We start from the raw sequence: 20,828 nt of genomic DNA, 5'->3' as shown, positions 1-20,828 counted from the left end.
TTCTACTATCCCACCCTGCAATCACCAGAGGTGATTCTCAGCCCCCAAGCCGTGATACAGTTAAAAAATAAAAATATAAGCCAAATCTCTCTCTCTCTCTCTCTCTCTCTCTCTCTTTTAAATAAATGCTGTTTAGGTAAGAGGAAGGAAAAGATGCTCCCAATCTTCGTAGCATATGAATCCTGTGGACTTAAGTGATAAAGCACTTGATAAGTAGACACTAAAGCAGTCATCTAGAACTAGAAGAGCAGTTTTATGAAGGGTCAGTTAGGAAGGAAGGAAGCAATAAAGAAATTCAAATTCAGCATTAGAAGTATGAGTCCAAGTACTGCCTTTTAGGTGATTTGATCTTGGGGGAGGCCTGGTCTTTCCACCTCTATTTTCCCACCTGTAAAATCAGTGATTGAAACTAAAAAGGGGTGGCAGGTAGACCTCACTTTCAGTCCAAGCCTTGGTGGCAAATCTTCTGAGAATAGCAGGCCAAGTAATGGGATTGATAAGGTGCCCACCAGGTAACGGGGGCCAGGAGCCAGGGCAGGGAGTGCAGTGTTCATGTGCTGGACTCACCATATCTGACCCAGGTGAACTTGCATCTATTCTTCCCCCATTTTGTACTTGTTTCTTCTGAGGACACCCTTGTCTGCAGTGTTGAAAGCAGAGCTTTGTGTTGTCAAAGCAGTCTTTTTTTTTTTTTATTAACAACTTCCATGATTGTAAACAATATCCCATGCTCCCTCCCCCCCACCTTCCCCTATGAAACTCCATTCTCCATATGTCCCCTCCCCCTCTCAATCAGTCTCTTTTATTTTGATGTCATGATCTTTTCCTCCTATTATGATGGTCTTGTGTAGGTAGTATCAGGCACTGTGAGGTCATGAATATCCAGGCCATTTTGTGTCTGGAGGAGCACATTGTAAGGAGTCCTATCCTTCCTTTGGTTCGTACATTCTTTCTACCACTTCTTCTGCAATGGACCCAGAGCCTTGGAAAGTGTGATAGAGATATTGCAGTGCTGAGCACTCCTCTGTCACTTCTTCCCAGCACCATGATGCCTTCTGAGTCATCCCAAAGTCATTGCCATGTGAAAAGAGAAGAGTCTCTACCAAAAATGAGAGTAGCATTAATATATGGGTATGAACATTAAGAGAAGTGCTTACTGGGCAGTGTGATGAGCATAGTATATATATTTAGCCAAACAGCTGCACACGTTACACTCCTAGGACTCATGACTACACTTTTAGGTTTTTAGTATCAGAGATTTATTCCCATGGAGTGGGCCTCTAGTCCAGTAAAGGGCAGTTGGTTTCCACCATGACAGATGTGTCACTATTGCACCCGTTGGCTCATTTGGCCTAGCTAGCCAAATATAAGGCTTACAGTGTCCAATGTTGAGGATCTTCACTGGTGATTTCTCTCTCCCATTGAACTGCAAGCAGAATGGCTTCTTCCAGCTTTCTGTCAGCTGGTCTACATGGAGGAGATTGTCAGCTCCCTTCCAGCAGGATTTCTCAGTGGTCTTCTAACCCAAGTATGTGGAATCTTCAGCAATAGGGTCTTACCATTTATTCTTGGTGGAAAACCAAGGGCCTTGGCACCATGTTTTGGGGGCACCAGGGACCTCCCTGGCCAACAACTCACTGGAAGGTATCCCATCCCTGACACTGAAAATTTTCTGGTAAAAATCTACAGCTCCTGAGTGTTCCATTGTCCAAAAATGTAGGTTTCCATATGAGTTATTTATATCCTCTTAGATTTTGATTAACTCTCCCTCCACCTTTTCTTGGTCTCTTCTTCTGATCTCACTTGGGCCTTTTCACCTCCATTAATCTATTCTTCTACTTACATAAATACAATACCATCCTATTAAGTACCCCCCTCCCTTCCTTTCTCTTCACTTTATATCCCTTTTTTAGCTCACTGGCATTTGCTGGGGAGTTTTCTTCCTACTCACATAGAAGTCCAGTTATCTGTAGCTAGGATCCACATATGAGAGAGAACATGTGATGTTTGGCTTTCTAGGCCTGGGTTACCTCACTTAGTATAATTCTTTCCAGATCCATCCATTTTCCTGAAAATTTCATAACTTCATTTTAATTTACCACTGAGTCAAACTCCCATTGTATAAATGTGCCATATCTTTATTATCCACTCGCCAGTTGAGGGACATTTAGGCTGCTTCCATTTCCCAGCTATTGTGAATTTAGCGGCAATAAACATGGTTGAGCAAGTATCTCTAAGGTAAATGAGATGAGTCTTTAGGATATATGCCTAGGAGTGCTATAGCTGGATCATATGGTAGATGTATTTTTAGCTGTTTTAGGAACCTCCACACTGATTTCCACAATGGCTGGGCCAGATTGCATTCCCACCAACAGTGTAGAAGGGTTCCTCTTTTTCTGCATCCTCACCAGCATTTATGATCATTTGTTTTCATGATGGTAGCCAATCTGACAGCAGTGAGATGGAATCTCAACGTCATTTTAATCTTCATTTCCCTGATATTTTTTTAGATGCTTATATGCCATCTGTATCTCTTCTTTTGAGAACTCTCTATTTAGTTCTATAGCTTACTTTTAATTGGGTTGTTTGATTTCTTATTATTTAATTTTTTGAGTTTTTCATATATCCTAGATATTAATCCTCTATCAGATGTATAGCTGGTAAAGATTTTTTCCCTTTCTGTGGGTTGCCTCTTTGCTTTATTTAGTGTCCTTTGCCATACAAAATCTTTGTAATTTTATGAGGTCCCAGTGGTTAATCTGTGGCTTCATTGCCTGAATAATTGGGGTTATATTCAGAAAGTCTTTACCAAGACCAATATGTTGAAGGGTTTCCCCTACTTTTTCCTCTAGCAGTTTCAGAATTTCAGGTCTGATGTTAAGGTCTTTAATCCATTTGGACTTAATTCTTGTGCATGGAGAGAGAGAATTTATTTTCATCCTTTTATAGATACATGCCCAGTTTTCCCAGCACCATTTGCTGAAGAAGCTGTCTATTCTCCAATGAGTATTTTTGGCCTTTTTGGCCTGTATATATCTATTAGGTCCATTTGTTCTCTGACCTCATTTAATCCAGATGACTCTCTGTTTATTTTTTGCCAGGATGACCTATCAATTGATGAGAGTGGGGTGTTGAAGTCACCCAGTACAACTGTGTTTGGTGTTACCTGTGACCTTAGTTCTAATAGCGTTTGTTTGATGAAGTTGGGAGCCCCCATGTTAGGTACATATATGTTTAGGATTGTAATGTCCTCCTGTTGGAGTGTGCCTTTAATCAATAAAAAGGGACCTTCCTTATCTTTCCTAACTAATGTTGGACTGAAGTCTACCTTGTCAGATATTAGCATAGCAACCCCGGCTTGTTTTCTAGGCCCATTTGCTTTAAACACTGTTTTGCAACCTTTTACCCTAAGACAGTGTCCATCTTTTGTAGAAAGGTGAGTTTCTTGGAGGCAACAAATTGAAGGATCCTGCTGTTTAACCCAGTCTGCAAACCTGTGTCTTTTGGTTGGGGCATTGAGGCTGTTGATATTAAGAAATATTATTGCCGGGTGTGGTGGCGCACACCTTTAATCCCAGCACTCGGGAGGCAGAGGTAGGAGGATCGCCGAGAGTTCGAGGCCACCCTGAGACTACATAGTGAATTCCAGGTCAGCCTGAGCCAGAGTGAGACCCTACCTCGAAAAACAAAAAACAAAAAAAAATAAAAGGAGACCCAGCATCCTGCTGGTGTTGGTGGAGCTCCTCAAAAAAAAAAAAGAAATATTATTGAAAGGTGTGTATGTTTGGCTTTTTTTTTTTTTTTTTTTTTTTTTTGGTGTTTCTTCTGGTTTTACCTTTGCTCTCTTGTATTAACTAGTATTTGATTGTGGCTTTTTTTTTTTTCCAGGTTCCTTATATGTGTGCTTTTCTTTCTCTTCAGCATGGAGGATTCTTTCAAATATTTTATGTAGAGCTGGTTTGGTCTTCAAATATTGTGGAATGTCCTTATTTCTCAGTCTATTTGAATGGATAGCTTTGCAGGATAAAGTAACCTTGGTTGACAGTTGTTATCGTTCAGAACTTGGAATACATCACTCCAAGATTTCTGGCTTTTAAAGTTTACGTTGAATAATCTGCTGTGATCCTGATGGGCTTGCCTTTGTATGTAACTTGAGTTTTCTCTCTAACTGCTTTCAGTATATTTTCTTTTGTTTGTATGTTTGGTAGTTTGGTTATAATATGGCAAGGAGAGGTTCTTTCCAGGTTTTGTCTGGTTGGTGTTGTAAAGGATTCCTGTGTCTGCATTGGCATCTCTTTCCCAATTTGGGGGAAGTTTTCTTCTGTGATTTTGTTGAAAATGCCTACTATGCCTTTGGAGTGAAATTCTTCTCCTTCTACTATACCCTGTATTCTTATGTTTGATCTTTTCATAGTGTCCCAAATATCGTGAAATTCCCATTCATACTTACCTATTAGTTTGTCTTTCTCTTTGTTGGACTGTATTAAATCTGCCACCTGGGCTTCTAGTTTGGATATTCTGTCCTCTCTTTAATCTGTTCTACTGGTGAGATTTTCTAAAGAGTTTTTTATTTCATTGACTGTGTTCTTCATTGCTAGTAATTCTAACTGGTTTTTCCTTATTATTTCTGTTTCCTTATTTATATCTTGTATTGAGGTCTTTATTTCATTGAATTGGTTTCCTGTGTCTTCTTTGATTCCTTTGATTTCCTCTTTCATTCCTTTAATTTCCTCTTTGACTTCTTTGAGCATATTTATAATCATTCTTCTGAAATCTTTCTCAGGCATTTCCTCTAACTCGTTCTCCCTGGAGGTCATTTCTGATGCATTAATATTTTTTGGTGGATTTATATTGTCTTGATTTTTGGTGCTTCTTGTGTTATAATGTACATATTTTTGCATCTTGGATTAATTTAATGCTTGGGTTTTCTAGTTAGTTGCAGTATTATTAGATGTATCAATCAATCTGATGTCATGTATCTTCAGGGTAGCAGCTTAAGATGCTAGGTGTGGGTCTTAAGACTCTCAGAGTATCTAAAAAGTGACCCTTGATGTCGGGTTTGCCTGCTATGAGAGTATTCAAGCATGCTGAGTAGAACAAAATACAGGCACATTCTAAAATTTAGGTAAACAATGTACACATTCAATGAACAACAGAACAGAGTATTTATGCAAGAGTAGGTGTTATGACAACCAGATCTTCTAACAACGTTACAGTCCCTAAGGGTGTGTGTTGCCTCACATCCTTAATCCTGTCAACTAGGAGGTTAAGATTTCCGGTCTATTGAGGGTTCCAAGATATCTTATGACCAAGTGAGCCCCCTCCCTAATGAATGACAGAAGAGGAAACAAAGCCACTATAAATCAGGAAGCCACAAATGACAAGCCCAATATATAGTTTATTTAACAATGGCAAGTCTGACCATACATCAGATTTAATTTATCCTGATATGGAAGGTGCAATTAGCATTTCCGGTTCAGGTGTATATACCAGGTTTATTTGGCAGGTACTGACCTGGTGTAATCCCAGTTACCTTTTGGGATGATTTTGGTCTCAGTTATGCTGTGCTCCTGCTTGGTCCCTCTTTGGTGCACTGTAGGTTCAAGTGGGCTGTCTGGGTCGCTGGATTGCTGCTCTGTTCACCGGTGCTGGGTGCTGTGAGCTCCCTTACCCTGGTCTGTGGTGCTTGCTGGCACTTGTGCTGGCGGTGGGGGAGGTGAGGCTGTGAATGGTAGCTCTAGTTCTCCCGCTGGTCCACGTGATCCTCTACCTCCTGATCTGCTCCTCCCTCCCGTGGTCACTGCAGTTCTCCCTTCACATTTCTTTAGTTTGCAAGGAGGCTAGTGTGAATGGAAAATCCCCTCACCTGGTTTTTCCTGCAGCTCAAGCCAAGCCTTGCAGCTGTGGCCCTGCGGACCTGGTGCTGCCGCTGCTGGAGCTGTTCTGCCTGCGTCTGTGGGCTCTGGATGACCTGGATCTCTCCTACTTCGCTGCTACAGTTGCCAGTGCTATCTATTGCAGTGTGAATTTATTCTGTGCTGATGTTTTCTTTTGGTTTTACAGGCTAACAGTTAAGAGACTTTGGACTTTTGGGGTGTTGAATACAGGGATTAATAAAAACTATGTGGACTTTTAAATCAAAAAGTCAACCAAAATTCTTGAAATCAGTATGTAATAAAAATATGGATTTGAAAGGGGACCTGGAGTCCAGTTTCATGGAATATGGGGCTTACTAACATGGTGGGAGCTGGGGAGCTGAAACGTGCCCTTGAGATCTTTGTGAAATTAAACAGGCAGACTCAGAGTTGTAGAAATGCTAGTGCTCTCTCCTGCTTACTCTCTGTGCCCTGGCATAACGCCTGGAACATAGTAGGTTCAGAATGATGCTGACTTGAATGTCTTGGTTCTCAACTTAACTAGTTTCAGTTTCATGTTACAGAACACATTTGCGTATGGATCAAATTAAAAGTTAGGAATTGCAGATATTTTGTGCTTTCCCTCATCTCTATACAGTACTTCATCACATTAATCAGTTCTGTGGGAGAAATTTTCTATTTGAAAATACCTCTCATCATCATTGTGAGTGAAATGTCAGGGATAATGATGGCAAAATGGTGTATCAGCTCTACCACTAGTGATAGGCAATTTGCAAAATTGTGTTTGCTTTACAGCACTTCCACAGGAGGTTTATTTGTGTGGATGAAGCTATGAAATATGGATGTATGTTAGAGGTACATTAATTTACTCTAGCAGCATGCATTTTACATACCATATGTTTATAGTTAATTAGCACAACAAACCCGCATTTAAAAATAATAATAATCTCAATTAGGTTATGCAAAAGCAAGCAATCAGCCACCTTCCTGACACATGCCTTCTCTGACTTCTTGGGTAACCATAAAGAAATTGTTCTCCTCCTTCCATCTGCTATCTGTTATACTGCACAGAATATTCCATGCACTAAAGCCTTTCTGCAATGTTATTTTCCAGCATTTGAAAGTCTTCTAAGATTCCCTTGGGAAAAATTTTTTTCTGATGACACTCAAAAGTTTATGTGCAAAATACCTTTGTTGAGTTTAATAAGGTATCATATATCCAAATACACAAAGGAGTATATTAGGGAAAATTATGAATTTAAGTCATTTGAAAAGAAACTACTTAAGCTACTATTTTAAGGTATCTTGGAAGTAAAATCTATTTTTGTGTCTTGCCTCTAATAGGTAACATATATTCATAGGATTCTGAAAGTTGGAAAGAAACATAGAAGTAACCTGGGCTGACTTCCCAGTGTAATAATCCTCTCGCTAAATTCATGACAAGCAGTCATCTAGCTTCACTTGAATGCTTCTAGTGAGCAGTCCTGCAGCCTTACAAGGCAACTCAATTTATTTAATAGCTCTAATCGTTAGAAAATTTTCTCATATTGAGATAAAATATGCTCCCCATTAACTTCTAACCATTGGTCCTGGTTCTGTTCTCTAAGGCAATAAAGGGTAAGTCTAATTTCTATTCCATATGACACCCCTTCAGTTATAAAGTAGCTGTCAGTTCTTCCCAGTCTTCTCTTTTCTGAATAAACACCCCCAATTTGTTAACTATAAATTCTATTCATTGCCATTATTCTCAATAGAAATGAGCCAGTTTTATCAATGTCTCTCTTAAAATGTGGGGCTTGAACATAGGGCTGCCAATGCTGTCTAACTCTCACTTTCCCTGTTAGGATGCCATCCATCTGTAGAGGCCCTTGTGAGCCTGCATGGACTTCCACGGTGGCTAGGCTGTGGATGCCCCCTGCTGGCAGCCAGCTGGAACACGCCCCACCCCAATGGTTTTTCTGCATTCCTTGCCTCTTCTCATCCCATACTAGCTTTTCCCCGCTGTGGAAGCTGGTTAGTGTGCCTTCCTGAATGTGTTTGCTTGTGAATCTGGTTTCAGTGACATGAAGCTCAGCCAGGCTATGGAGAGAGCTGAGGTATCAGCCTTGAAAGGCCTATTTCTTCCCATCAGGGGCTCCTCACACTGTTGTGATTCACTTATCAATAGCTAGCTTGAAAGCCTAGTCTGTTGTAAGTTCCTAAGCCTGTTCTTTTTTGGAAGTTTGGGTCTCCCTGTGCTAAGCTCATTTTTATGAGCTTATGGTTTGAGGGCTTGTTTAACAACTGCTGGGCCCTATGCACTCCCAGAGTTTCTTAATAGGTCCTGGGTGGGACAAGAATATGTATTTCTAACAAGACCACGGATGGTACTGGTGTCACTAGTCTACTTTGAGAATCATTGAGCTAAGGAAAGATGGATTTAGTAGCCAGGTGGATTCATATCAGGCCAAATTGAGCATCTGTATAGATAAGAGGTTAGAGGAAGAGATGGAATCTAGAAGTTAGTGAACATACCTCTCAGCTGTCACTTTCCTGATAACCAGCTGAAGTCACAGTTAGGGGTCTTGACAGGAGAGCTCAGGTTTGAGATAATCATTGAGGGGAGCACAACTATGGTTGTGAACCCCATCTTCATTCTCATCTTTGTACATTATGCTCTCTCTGGACAGAGTTGACATACATTTTCATTCAGCTCTCACAGTAACTTTAAAGGCAGTATCAGTCAGAAGGCAGAAGCTTGTCTAAGGTCATATAACAAGTACGTGGCAGGAGCCAGTGTCTGATCCTAAACCTGTGCTTGGGTTTGTGCAAGTGAGAGGACCCATCGTGAGGGAGGGCCAGACAGACTGCGCTCGACTGGTGAGCTGGAGGCTGACATGTGGTGAACTTGTACACGGAAGTGGAAGGGCTCAGCAAGGCTATCACATGTTGTCAGAGACCTTGTTCCTAACGTCAGCACTCAGTCCCATGATGGACTTTCTTATTAGGAGAAAGGCTGCAGCTGTTTCCCTTATAGCAGATAATATAAATGTATCTTACAAATCTTACTCTCTTCATAATGAAATGTCATTGCCTTAGAAGCCTCTCTAAGGCTGTTACTGAGTAAATGTTTGCTTTTAAGAAAATTTTTTTTTACTGTACACTTCGTTCACCCTCTGTCTTGCCATAAACTTGTTTATTTATTGGTTACAGAAGCTTAGTGAATGTTGACTCATTGAAGTAAATTTTCTTTTTACTTTCTAGGTAGATTATGATAATCATGCACTTTATAAACACGGGAAGACAGGTCGAAAGCAGTCTCCTGTGCGTATTTTTACCAATATCCCACCCAGCAAGATAATCCTTCCTGCTGAAGAAGGGTACAGGTAAGACACAGTAGCACTTTGAAATTTTCAAGTCACTGAAAATTCAGTTACATAAATCTAACAGTAACATGTTTTTGGTATTGAATCATTTAGTTCTAATATTCCTCTTAAATTTGGTCTGTAATGTCATAGTGAATTGAATTCCGATTATCTCCCACTTTGGGAAGAGTGCCTTGTGCACTTGTATCTATTCTGTGAATGGGAACTCTGTGCAGCTGATATCACTGCTTGTATCCTCGGTAGGTTTTGTCCACTGTGCCAGCGATACGTTTCTCTTGAGAATCAACACTGTGAGCACTGTAATGCTTGCACATCCAAGGTATGGTTTTCTTAGGAGATATGTCTTATATAAATATTAGTTTACTGGACAAGTGTGGTTTTGTTAATGCTAGTTTTGCCTGCACTGATATGTATTGTCATCGGTTATGCTTTAATATACTAGTACTTTATTTCTAGCTATCGAGTACAAGGGGATTTTTGAAGTACTTAATTGCCTTCATCATCAGTAATTATTTCAATTCATCTTCATGTGGTACTTACTGTATGACTGCTAAGATTCGGGTGTTTCAAGTAAGGCACTAAAAAAGTACTAAATTGTTATGTCTGTTGAAGGCAAAAGTATGATATTTCAAACAAGGCATTGAACTATTAGGTGCTATCACGATTTGATGAAGTAATAGTTAATAACATGGACTGCCCACCTTGTATGTGCTAGGCTTTTTTCTAGGAGCTTCACATAGGCGAACCCATTTAATCCTCAAGATAGCCTTATAAGGTAGAAAGTTACTCCCTGCTTTTTAATAGATGAGGTAAGAGACTAAGAAACCCACTTCCCTTTTTAGTATTTAGCTATTATATTTTTTCTTCGCCTTATATTTTTGAAAACATTTTTATTATGAGAGAGGGAATGTGAATAGATGCACTAGAGCCTCTTGCCACTGCAGACGAACTCCGGATGGATGTACCACTTTGTGTTTGGCTTTACATGGGTTTTGGGGTATCAAACCCAGGCCACAGGCTTTGCAAACTAGTGCCTTTAACTGCTGAGCCATCTCCCTTCAATCTTTATTTTTAAAAAATATTTTATTTATTTATCTATGAGAGAAAAAAGGGCAGATACATATATGTATATATAGAGAGAGAATGGGCACGCCAGGGCCCCTAGCCACTGCATACCAACTCCGACACATGTGCCACCTTGTGCATCCAGCTTTAGGTGGATTCTGGGAAATTGAACCTGAGTCCAGGCAAGCCCCTTAACCAGTGAGCCATCTTTCCATCCCTTAATCTTTATTTATTTATTTTGGTTTTTCAAGGTAGGGTTTCACTCTAGCTCAGGCTGACCTGGAATTTACTATGTAATCTCAGGGTGGCCTCAAGCAATTCTCCTACCTCTGCATCCCAAGTGCTGGGTGGGATTAAAGGTGTGTGCTACCACGCCTGGCTGTTTATTTTTTGAGGTAGGGTCTTACTCTGGTCCAGGTGGACCTGGAATTCACTAAATAGTCTCAGGGTGGCCTTGAACTCACAGCGATCCTCCTACCTCTGCCTCTCTAGTGCTCGGATTAAAGGCGTGTGCCACCATGCCCAGCTCAAGTCTTTATTTTTAAAAGTGGCTTTCGATTTACAGCAAAAAAAGAAGCATAAGTACATAGATTTCTCATATGCCTACTATCCCCATCCCAATGGTAGTCTTCTCTTCTAACTGTCAAGATCCCCACTAGCACATGCCTTAGCTCCAGTTGATGCACCTACCTGGACCCACACTAGCACCCAGGGTTCACAGCTTACATTCAGATTCCTTTTGGGTGTTGTGTGTTGTTTGGGTTTGGATGAATGTACAGTGACTTGCATCTGCCATTGTAATATTACACAGATTAATGCTGGGTTGTCCTAAAGTCTTCCATTCTCTGCCTGGGCCTTCTTCCCTTCCCCTGTCCTCCTGAAAGCACGGATCTTTCCGCCCTCTCCAAAGGGTTGCCTTTTCCAGTGTCCTCTTTAGTGGAGTCACAGAGCCCGTACAGCTCTTCTCCGATTGGCTTCTTTCACTTCTGGGCATTTAAGGTTCCTCTGCTGTCTCTTCATAGTTCATTCTTATTAACAATATTCTGTTGTCTATGTGTATTTTAGTTTATAAGCATTCACTGATTTGAAGAACAGTTTTGTTTCCAGGTTATGAATAAACCTCCTACTTATTTTTAGGAATATAGATGACTCTTAAGTTGCTTTGTTTATTTTAACTAAATCGAAAGAGCATGGGGTATTCATTTTGTTAAATAGCACAAGTTATTCTCTAAAGAAAAGGTTTTGCTATGTAAATATAAATTTTTCATAATTACGTAATTTTATTACTGGTTATACTGGATTTTAACTATGCTCATACATTTTACCAGTGTTTCCTTTATGGTATTCATAAATTGGACATATGTGTTTAATATACTTTTATAGGTATGTTTTATTTCACATTTTAAAAATTATTCAAATAGTAACCTACAATCTAGCTTTCTAAATTACATAAAGCTCTAAAATGTGAATTTCATTAAGGATTATTCAGTATAGATACATAAAATTATGGAAACATTAATTCTCTCAAAATTATCATTTGAGTCCTTCTTTGTGAGGATTGGATGGCTTGAACTGGAGTGGATTTTCAAGATCATTTGGATAAATCTTCTAACTTTGCAGTTAAGGAAATTGAGGCCCATCAAGGAGGCATTTGAGTTAAGTGGAGAAATGCATAAATTAACATCGAAGTATTTAATTGTGAAGCCCAGGAAAGGGAAAAATAAGGAATGAATAATTTACACATATTTTAATAAGACATTTTAATTTTTAATTGTGGAACTTGGCTTTTAATAACAAATTCACCATCTTACAATTTGTTTTTGTAGGATGGCAGGAAATGGAAACATTGCTTTCTCTGCAAAAAGTGTGTAAAGCCTTGTAAGTATTGAGTTTGGTGTTTGAGAACCTGTGAAAACATGTTTGAGTCATTTTCTATCATGTGATAATATTTTTATTGTATTCATAAAAGGAAAGCCCTGTGCTGACTTTGTAACTTATGGAAGTTGTATAATTACCACGTGTGTGTTCTGTTTTCATGACGATGTGGCTGCTCTGCTGGTCGGGGTGGCATTTGGCCTGACTTACGTCAGTTGGGCAGTGTGCTGCTCAGCCGGCCTCTATAGTGACAGTGGCTGTCAGCTCCTGCCCTCATGGAGAAGGGCTGACTTGGCTGACTGATAACAGAAGGAAGTCTGCTGATTTTTGTGGGACTTAACTCATCGCTGTGATCTCCTTTTGTCTCCTAATCACAACTAGCTATGCAAACCAGCACAGTTCATCCCTCCATCTTAAAATGTAACAAAATGAAGTTAATAAAATAATATTGAATGAACTTTTTCCAAAGTGTTTTATTTTGCAGCCTGGAATCACTGCAGCACTTGCAGTCAGTGTGCTGTTCCAGACCACTCCTGTGCACATCCTAAAAGTGGCTGCTTTATCTGTGGGGAGTTAGATCACAAACGCAGTACTTGTCCCAACGTCGGCATCGTGAAGAGAGCTAACAAGTGAGTGACTTCTGCTTACTAGAAAAAAAGCCTCCCTTATGAGAAGCTTTGTGGAAGCAGTCTACAAAGGTATGCAGAGGCTTCAGAAGGCTAATGATGCTTTTATTACTATGTGTTGTTACATAGATGGAGGGAAGTCAAGTCAAAGAACTTGTTTCAGGAGCTGGAGAGATGGCTCAGTGGTTAAGGCACTTGCCCATTAAGTCTAACAGCCAGAGTGTGATTCCCTAGTACCCACATAAAGCCAGATGCACAAAGTGAAACATGCATCTGGAGTTCTCTTGCAGTGGCTTGAGGGGCCCTGGAGCCCCCATTTTTTTTCTCTCTCTCTCTTTGTAAATGAATAAATAAAAAACTTTAAAGGCTGGAGAGATGGTTTAGTGGTTAAGGCTTTTGCCTGCAAAGCCTAACTATCCCCCCCACCCCCTGGGTTTGATTGTCCAGTATTCATGTAAAGCCAGTTGCACAAAGTGGCACATGCATCTGGAGTTCATTTGCAGGCTGGAGGTCCTGGCGCACGCATTCTATCTGTTTTTCTTCTTTCTTCCTCTCTCTCCTTGCAAATAAATAAATAAGTAATCCTTTAAAAAAAATAGGGGGCTGGAGGTATGGCTTAGTGGTTAAGGCATTTGCCTGCAAAGCCAAAGGACCCAGGTTTGATTCCCCAGGACCCATGTTAGCCAGATGCACAAGGGGGCGCACATGTCTGGAGTTCGTCTGAAGTGGCTGGAGGGCCTGGCATGCCTATTCTCTCTCTCTCTCTGTCAAATAAAAAAAAAAATTAAAAAATGGGCTGGAGAGATGGCTTAGCAATTAAGGTGCTTGCCTGTGAAGCCTAAGGACCCAGGTTTGACTTTCCAGACCCCACGTAAGCCAGACACACAAGGTAATGCAAGCATGTAAGATCACATATGTGCAGAAGGTAGCACATGTGTCTGGAGTCTGATTGAAGTGGCTGGTGGTCCTGATGCACCAACTCATTCTCTCATAGAGGAAAAAAAAGAAAAAAAAAAGAAAAAAAGGGGAAAAAAACTTGCTTCAGGAGAGCTCACAGTGTGAAAGGCTAGATCCCAATGGAGGCAGAAGCAGCTTAGATCTCAGTGAAAGTTTAGACTTCATTGAATGACATGATACTTGTCAGGCTTTGAGGAACAGATCACATATAAATGAAAAGACGGAGAAGGCATTTCAGATTGAACATCTCATATAATTGCAGAGCAGTAGAAAAATTGTGAAGTATCTTAGTTCTGTAAGTTAGATCAGATCTCAAGAAAAATCCTTAGGTCTTCCTAATGCTTAAATATTTAAAATTTATTATTATTTTCCCCATGATTATTTTTATATTTCCCATGAATATTTGGCATTGGTTGTAACTCAGAGTGAATTTATACCAATGACAATAGCATATTTAGAAAAAATGTTGCCGTATCAACTGGGTTCATGTGGGTGGTTGTAGGGTTGTTTTTTTTTTTTCTTTTTAATTTTAAACTAAAGTTGATGATAGGCATCATGTTTTCTTTCTTCTTTTTTTTGAGGTAGAGTCTCACTGTAAGTAAGACTGACCTTGAATTCACTATGTACTCTTAGGCTGGCCTGGAACTCTCAGCAATTCCCCTACCTCTGCTTCCTGAATGCTGCAATTAAAGGTGTGCACTACCACGCCCAGCTGTGTTTTCTTTTTTATTTGTTTATGTTTTTGAGACAAACCCAGCAGACTGCCACTTTGTGTGTGTGTGTGTGTGTGCGTGCGCGTGCGCACGCACGCAAGAGAGAAAGAAAGAAAGAATTGGCGCACCAGAGCCTCCAGCCACAACAGTTGAACTCCAGACATATGTACCATCTTGTACACATGTGCGACCTTGTGTGCTGTGTCACCTTGTACATCTGGCTTATATGGGTTCTGGGGAGTTGAACCTAGGTCCTTAGGCTTCTCAGGCAAATGCCTTTACCGCTAAGCTATCTCCAGCCCTGGGACTGGGAAGTTTGCTTAGCAGTTGAAGGTGCTTGCTTACAAAGCAAGCCAGCCTGGGGTTCAGTTTTTCCAGTACACACATAAAGCCAGATGCACAAAGTGGCACGTACTTCTGTGTCTGGAGCTTATTTGCACTGTCAAGAGGCCCTGGTGTGGTGGCGCACACCTTTAATCCCAGCACTCAGGAAGCAGAGGTAAGAGATTTGCCATGAATTCAAGGCCACTCTGAGACTACATGGTGAATTCCAGGTCAGCCTGGGCTAGGGTGAGACTCTACCTTGGGGGTGGGAGTTGGGGGAAGAGGCTCTGGCATATGTATTTTCTCATTCTTTCTCTCAAATAAATAAATAAAATTTTTTAAAATTATGGGCCTGGGGAGATCTTGCTCAGTGGTTAAAGGCACTTGCTTACACAGCCTTGTGGCTTGCGTTCAGTTCCCCTGTACCCACACAGAGCCAGATGTGCAAAGTGACAAGAGGTCCTGGCACACCCATATTCTCAAGTACATAAAAATATTTTTTAAAAACAATGAAATTGACAAAAAATGTTTTTTCTTTATAATGGCATATAATTTTAATATCTATTTAAACATACATTGTATAAAAGATCTTCCAGTCAGATGTATTTTATAGCTATGTTATATTTTATTTTTCCTTAGTAGAATTTTCCTGTGTGAACTGGAATGATGCTGGCTCCCTCTTGTGGCAAAAGCTCATTCTGTCAGTTACATAATTCCTGTAATTTAGGGGACAAATATTAGGTCAACCTAATTTTAAAACAAATGATTAATTTATGATCAATCAATTCATTCCAGTTCAAAGACTGTTTCTCTGGAAAGTTTTGTGTGTTTATAATGCAAATGAATATTTTTAAACACTTCCCTTTTGGTTTTGTCTACTGCATTTTCTAGTAAAACTGGTTCATTTTTTTTTTTGGTCTTCCTTATGAGTAGATGAACCAAAGAGAAATTTAAATTTCATGTACAGAGACACATGGCTTCATTTACTTTTCTATTAGAACTTATTCTTTTTCTTTTTTTTTTTTGAGGTAGGGTTCTTCATAAATTTGCTAAATCTTTATCAGGAAATTATCCCACTTTTAAGGAAATGACTGGTAGAAAGGAGATTTATATAATGTGTACAAGACAATATAAGGGTGGAAGATTTTATTTTATTTTTTAAATATTTTGTGTGTTTTTGAAAATGTATGTTTGGGCCAGCACATGCCACAGTGCAAGTGTGCACCTTGTCAGAGGACAGCCTTGGGGTGCTGGTCCTCTCCTTCCACCTTGTTTGAGACAGGGTCTCTCTTGTTTTGCTCTTGGGAAGGCCAGACTAGCTGGCCCAGGAGCCTTCAGGACTCTCTCGACTCTGTCTCCCATTAGTGCAGGTGCATAGGGGTTGAGGCATGTGAGCCTCTGTCGTGTGGCTTTCTGAAGCTTCTGCAGATCTAGACCGGTCAGTAGACACCTCCAACCACCAAACAATCTCTTCCAGGCCTTTAGGAGATTTTTTAAATATTTTTAAATATTTTTATTTATTTATTTAAGAGAACGAGTGTGTGTGTGTGTGAGAGAGAGGCACATAGACAGAGAGAGAGAAAGAAAGAATGTGTGCACCCTGATCTCCAGCCATTGCAAATGAATTCCAGATGCATATGCCACTTTGTGCATCGGGCTTACATGGGTCCAGGTGAATAGAACCTGGGTCCTTTGGCTTTGCAGGAAAGCATCTTAACCATTAGGCCATCTCTCCAGCCCCCTTTCGGAGAATTTTTAAAGTGTGTGTGTGAAGCTAGGAGTAGTGGCACGCGCCTTCAGTCGTAGCACTTGAGAGGCCAAAGTAGGCGATCACAGTGGATTTGCGGCTCGCCTGAGACTACATAGTGCCTTTCAGTCAGCCTGGGCTAAAGCAGTATCTACCCTGAAAAATCAAAAGAAAAGAAAAGAAAAAAAGCATGGGGCTGGAGAGATGGTTTAGCAGTTAAAAGTGTTTTCCTGTGAAGCCTAAGGACACAGGTTTGATTCTCCAGGTTCCATGTAAGCCAGATGCGCATGGTGCACATGCATGTAGAGTTCGTTTGCAGTGGCTAGAGGCCCTGGTGTGTCCATTCTCTCTCTCTCCCTCTATGTGTCTCTGATAAATAAATAATCTATTTTTTAAGTGTGTGTGTGTGTGCACACACACACATGCACACTCAAGAACACATGGGCCTTGGCACATATGTGGAGGTCGGAGACAATCTTGGGTGTCAGTCCTTGGCTCCATCGAGTTTGAGGCAGGGTCTTTGTTGTTTGCTATGTGAGCCTCTGGGGACTCTCTTGTGTCTGCCTTCCATCTTCCGATAGGCCCTGGGATTACAAATACTCATGCTGCTGCATCTGGCTTAACATGAGTTTAGGGGATGTGAACTCAGATCATCTTGCTTGTGCAGCAAGCCATCTCCTCAACAAGATGACAGTTCTCTTTTGAACTGTTAGAACCCCTAGTCTGCAGTGCAAAATGTGGCAGAGTTGGTTGGGCAGGTTCTGTCCAGTGGTCACGTGAAAGTGCTAATATTTATAATTGTGTGGCTAGACGTGACTGGTTGAGGAGTCACCCCGGGTGATTAAGGTACAGGTTCTGTAGGCCGGCTGCCTCTGCCACTTTCTCCCTGGAAGATTGTAGGGCTCTAAAGTTTTCAAGTGTTTCACCTACAAACATTCTGGTACAGGGAGACTTCTTCCTTGTCCTATCTCCAGTTCCTTGAAGTCAGAAATTTTGCTCATTCATTTTTTTGTATTCTCAGTACCTAATATATACTATGCTAAGTGGACAAAGTGAGTCCCATGTCTGATTGTTGGCGATTGCACACTGTTCATGAAACTCTTCTCAGATTTTGTTCTGGGAAGACCATAAAAGGGTCAAGCTTGTGGTGGCTCCTGGGAGGTGACTCTTAACTGCTGGGCAGTCAGTCAGGAGCATTTCCAAATCGCCGCTGCTGTCAGTGTGAGCCAGTCTTTGGTTCTTGACAGGCTAAGTGGTGTGACTCAGCAGAGAGAAGTGAGTGAATGGTAGCCCTGCCTGTCACAGGCTGCCTGTAACCTAGCTCAGAGAATAGCAGCAGCAAAGAATCATTTCTCTTGGTGTGATGCAGTGTCCTCGGAGGGCCACTCCAAGCTCATCTTCAGGAAGCTGGGGTGCACAGAAGGCAGCGTCCCTTGAGGAGCTTGTCAGAACCTTTACATCTGCGGAGGAAGAAGTGGCTATGGGCTTATGAAATGGTCCCTCTGAGGTGCCATCACATTTTTCCTCTCCCTGCTGACTGCCACATGTACTAATCCCTTTCTGAAAACTGTAATTCAGGGATTTGGAAATCAAAGTGCTGAGTTGAGCACTATAAATGTGCCCAAAAGACAAACTCATTGGCCTGCCTGTTCACCTCTGTGGTGTGCTTATCCTGAATAGCTTGTTCTAAGTCTGTAGAAACCATCTTTTAAAGAAATGTCCTCTGAAACATTTTGCTTGGTCAGGCCTCTGACTGTTTCCTTGTTGTCATGGTTAGGATACAGAGGATTTATGCTTACGATACAGTAAATTCTTTGCCTCCTATTTTCTTATTTGGTTAGCCAGTTAATTAAACTCCAATATAATTACATAATTCACTGTGCTCGTTCTGTAAAGTAATTTAGCGCCTTGCTTTTCAGAGCTGTCAGAAAGCAGAAGCAGAAGCAAAGAAAAGTAATAAGATAAAAATGGAGCCCACGAAAGGACAATCCATGAATCACACATGTGCTGCGAGGAGAAAGAAGGGGAGGAGAGATCCCATCAATATCCTTGCTCTTAAATGTCCAGCGACTGCAGAATAAGGAAGATTTATGGTCCAACCTTTGATGCCATTTTCTGCAAGTGCCACACTGGACTTAAATTCAGTTGCTTTCAAAGGTGTGCACCTTCCTAAGCTCAGTAACAGGCAGGTGGCATTTGCTGGCTTATTGTCCCATCATCCAGCTCTCTGGAGACCAGGGGCATTCTCTGTCTCCCGCTGCTGTTCAGGCTCGCTGTTCTTTCAGTCCTTCACAGTTTATTATTTGGCTTCTGCTGTCTGAAAAATGGGCATGTAGTGTTCTTTTATAGGTAATAGAAGACAAAAATGCAAGGGACAATATGTCAAGCTTTTATGTTAATTTAGAGATGAAAATATTTAAATTCTAAGCAATAGTTTAAACTCTCTGTCAAAGAAATTTCATGTATAATTCATTTTATAGCGTATCTGAAGACAAGAGGCAGAATTTTTACAAAGGCACTCTAAAGATAGAAAGATTGTAATTGTTGTTATTACTAAATATTTATTTTGCTAGTACTTTTCCCAGTTGTCTTTTTCTTTCATGTGTGTGTGCGTGCATGCATGTGTGTGTGTGGTATATACACGTGTGCACAGATACTTGTGCCCCATGCATACATGTGCAGAGGCCAGAGGAGAGTCCACCTGCCCCTCATCTGCCATATTTCTCTGAGACAGAGTCTTTCAGTGAACCCGGAGCATGCTGTTTTTCTGACCTGCAAGTCCATTCCTGACCCCTGGTGTCCCTGACGCTGGACTATAGGCCTGCCTCTGTGTGCTAAGGATCAAACATGGTCCTCATGCTCACATAGCGAGCATGCACTTTCCACTGAGCCTTCTCCCCGGGCCCTGCAGTTATCCTGTACTGGTACAGTGTTGTAAACACCGGCTGGAGGAGACACTTAGATGTGTGACTTGCTCTCTTGTTTCAGTACCTGAACTGAGCCCTTGTGTGACCTCTTAGTAGGACTTGGCAGGATGGTGATGAATCCCCACATCCCGAGGAGCACTTTCTGGTTATAAGACCACCACTGGATCCCTCTCTACAAGCCACTGTGTTGTCACCGGAACCATGGGGAGCATGAGAGCTGTGTGTCATGTTTGGGTTGTGACAAAGAGACGTGTGCCTGGCTCTCAGTTCTGTTGTCAGTGAGCTGTGCTAACAAAGGAGGCATCCTGGTTGCCATCTTGTAGGCCAGCAGCACAGCCCCGAAGGTGGTACTTTGGACATGCTGGATAAGCAGCCCATTGCTACAGTAATGTGCTGGGCATCTGAGAGTTACCTCCTTGACTGAATAGTTTTCAGGGCTGGACAGATGACTCAGCAGTTGCAAAGCTGGCTGGCTCAGGTCCGATTCCCCAGTACCTACGTGAAGCCAAACGCACAAAGTGGTGCGTGCTTCTTGAGTTCACTTGCAGCGGCGGCAGGCTCTAGCACTCGTATGCTCTTCCTCCCCCTCTCTCCTTGCTATTAAATAAAATTTTCTTTTTAAAAAAGACTGAGTAGTTTTTTTTGCTTGTTTTCGTTTTTTCAAGGTATGGTCCCACCCTAGTCCAGACTGACCTGGAATTCACTATGTAGTCTCAGGCTGGCCTCAAACTCATGGTGATCCTTTTACAACTCTGCCTCTCAAGTGCTGGGATTAAAGGCATGCACCACCACATCCGGACTTAAGACTGAGTAGTTTTTTTTTTTTTTATTTGAGAGCGACAGACACAGAGAGAAAGACAGATAGAGGGAGAGAGAGAGAATGGGCGCGCCAGGGCTTCCAGCCTCTGCAAACGAACTCCAGACGCGTGCGTCCCCTTGTGCATCTGGCTAACGTGGGACCTGGGGAACCGAGCCTCGAACCGCGGTCCTTAGGCTTCACAGGCAAGCACTTAACCGCTAAGCCATCTCTCCAGCCCAAGACTGAGTAGTTTTGACTGACTAATTTGCGACTTGTCTCTTGTTCACAAACAACTGCTCTGGAGCCCATGTGGCTGCTTCTTGGCTTGGGGTTCCTGGAGCTCTGTGAGTGTGGCACCCCATCCAAATGCTTGGTTCTGGTAAGCTGGCAAGATTGTTGAGTGCATGATGCAAAATGCTAAAACGTGGCATAGATCAAAAGAATAGCAATAAAAATCTGGTGACATGAAAAGACAGGTAAGTTATAGGACTTAATAAGCATGAGGAAATTCTCTCCTCCCCTGTGTTTTGTGTTTTCCCCTTTGCAGTGCTGGG

The 20,828-nt window shown here is 41.4% G+C and overlaps 1 protein-coding gene across 2 annotated transcripts in view; it reads left to right on the top strand.

The window, feature by feature from the left end:
- Zcchc4 (zinc finger CCHC-type containing 4) overlaps positions 1-19,123 on the top strand; it is a 58,489-nt gene extending 39,366 nt beyond the window's left edge. Inside the window, exons 9-13 of one of the 2 annotated variants that reach the window (XM_004656096.3) lie at positions 9,120-9,241; positions 9,485-9,560; positions 12,133-12,184; positions 12,666-12,810; positions 18,468-19,123. In XM_004656096.3, the coding sequence (XP_004656153.3) occupies positions 9,120-9,241; positions 9,485-9,560; positions 12,133-12,184; positions 12,666-12,810; positions 18,468-18,513 (441 nt within the window). In that variant the 3' untranslated portion in view covers positions 18,514-19,123. Of the gene's footprint in view, positions 1-9,119; positions 9,242-9,484; positions 9,561-12,132; positions 12,185-12,650; positions 12,811-18,467 lie in introns of both variants that reach the window. The other variant, XM_045161136.1, reaches the window with a different exon arrangement.
- The last annotated feature ends 1,705 nt before the right edge of the window (positions 19,124-20,828 follow it).

Source organism: Jaculus jaculus, chromosome 11 (genome assembly GCF_020740685.1).
Source record: "Jaculus jaculus isolate mJacJac1 chromosome 11, mJacJac1.mat.Y.cur, whole genome shotgun sequence".
Lineage (NCBI taxonomy): Eukaryota > Metazoa > Chordata > Mammalia > Rodentia > Dipodidae > Jaculus > Jaculus jaculus.
The sequence above is the reverse complement of the archived record's forward strand: the minus strand, read 5'-3'. Positions and strand labels throughout refer to the sequence as shown.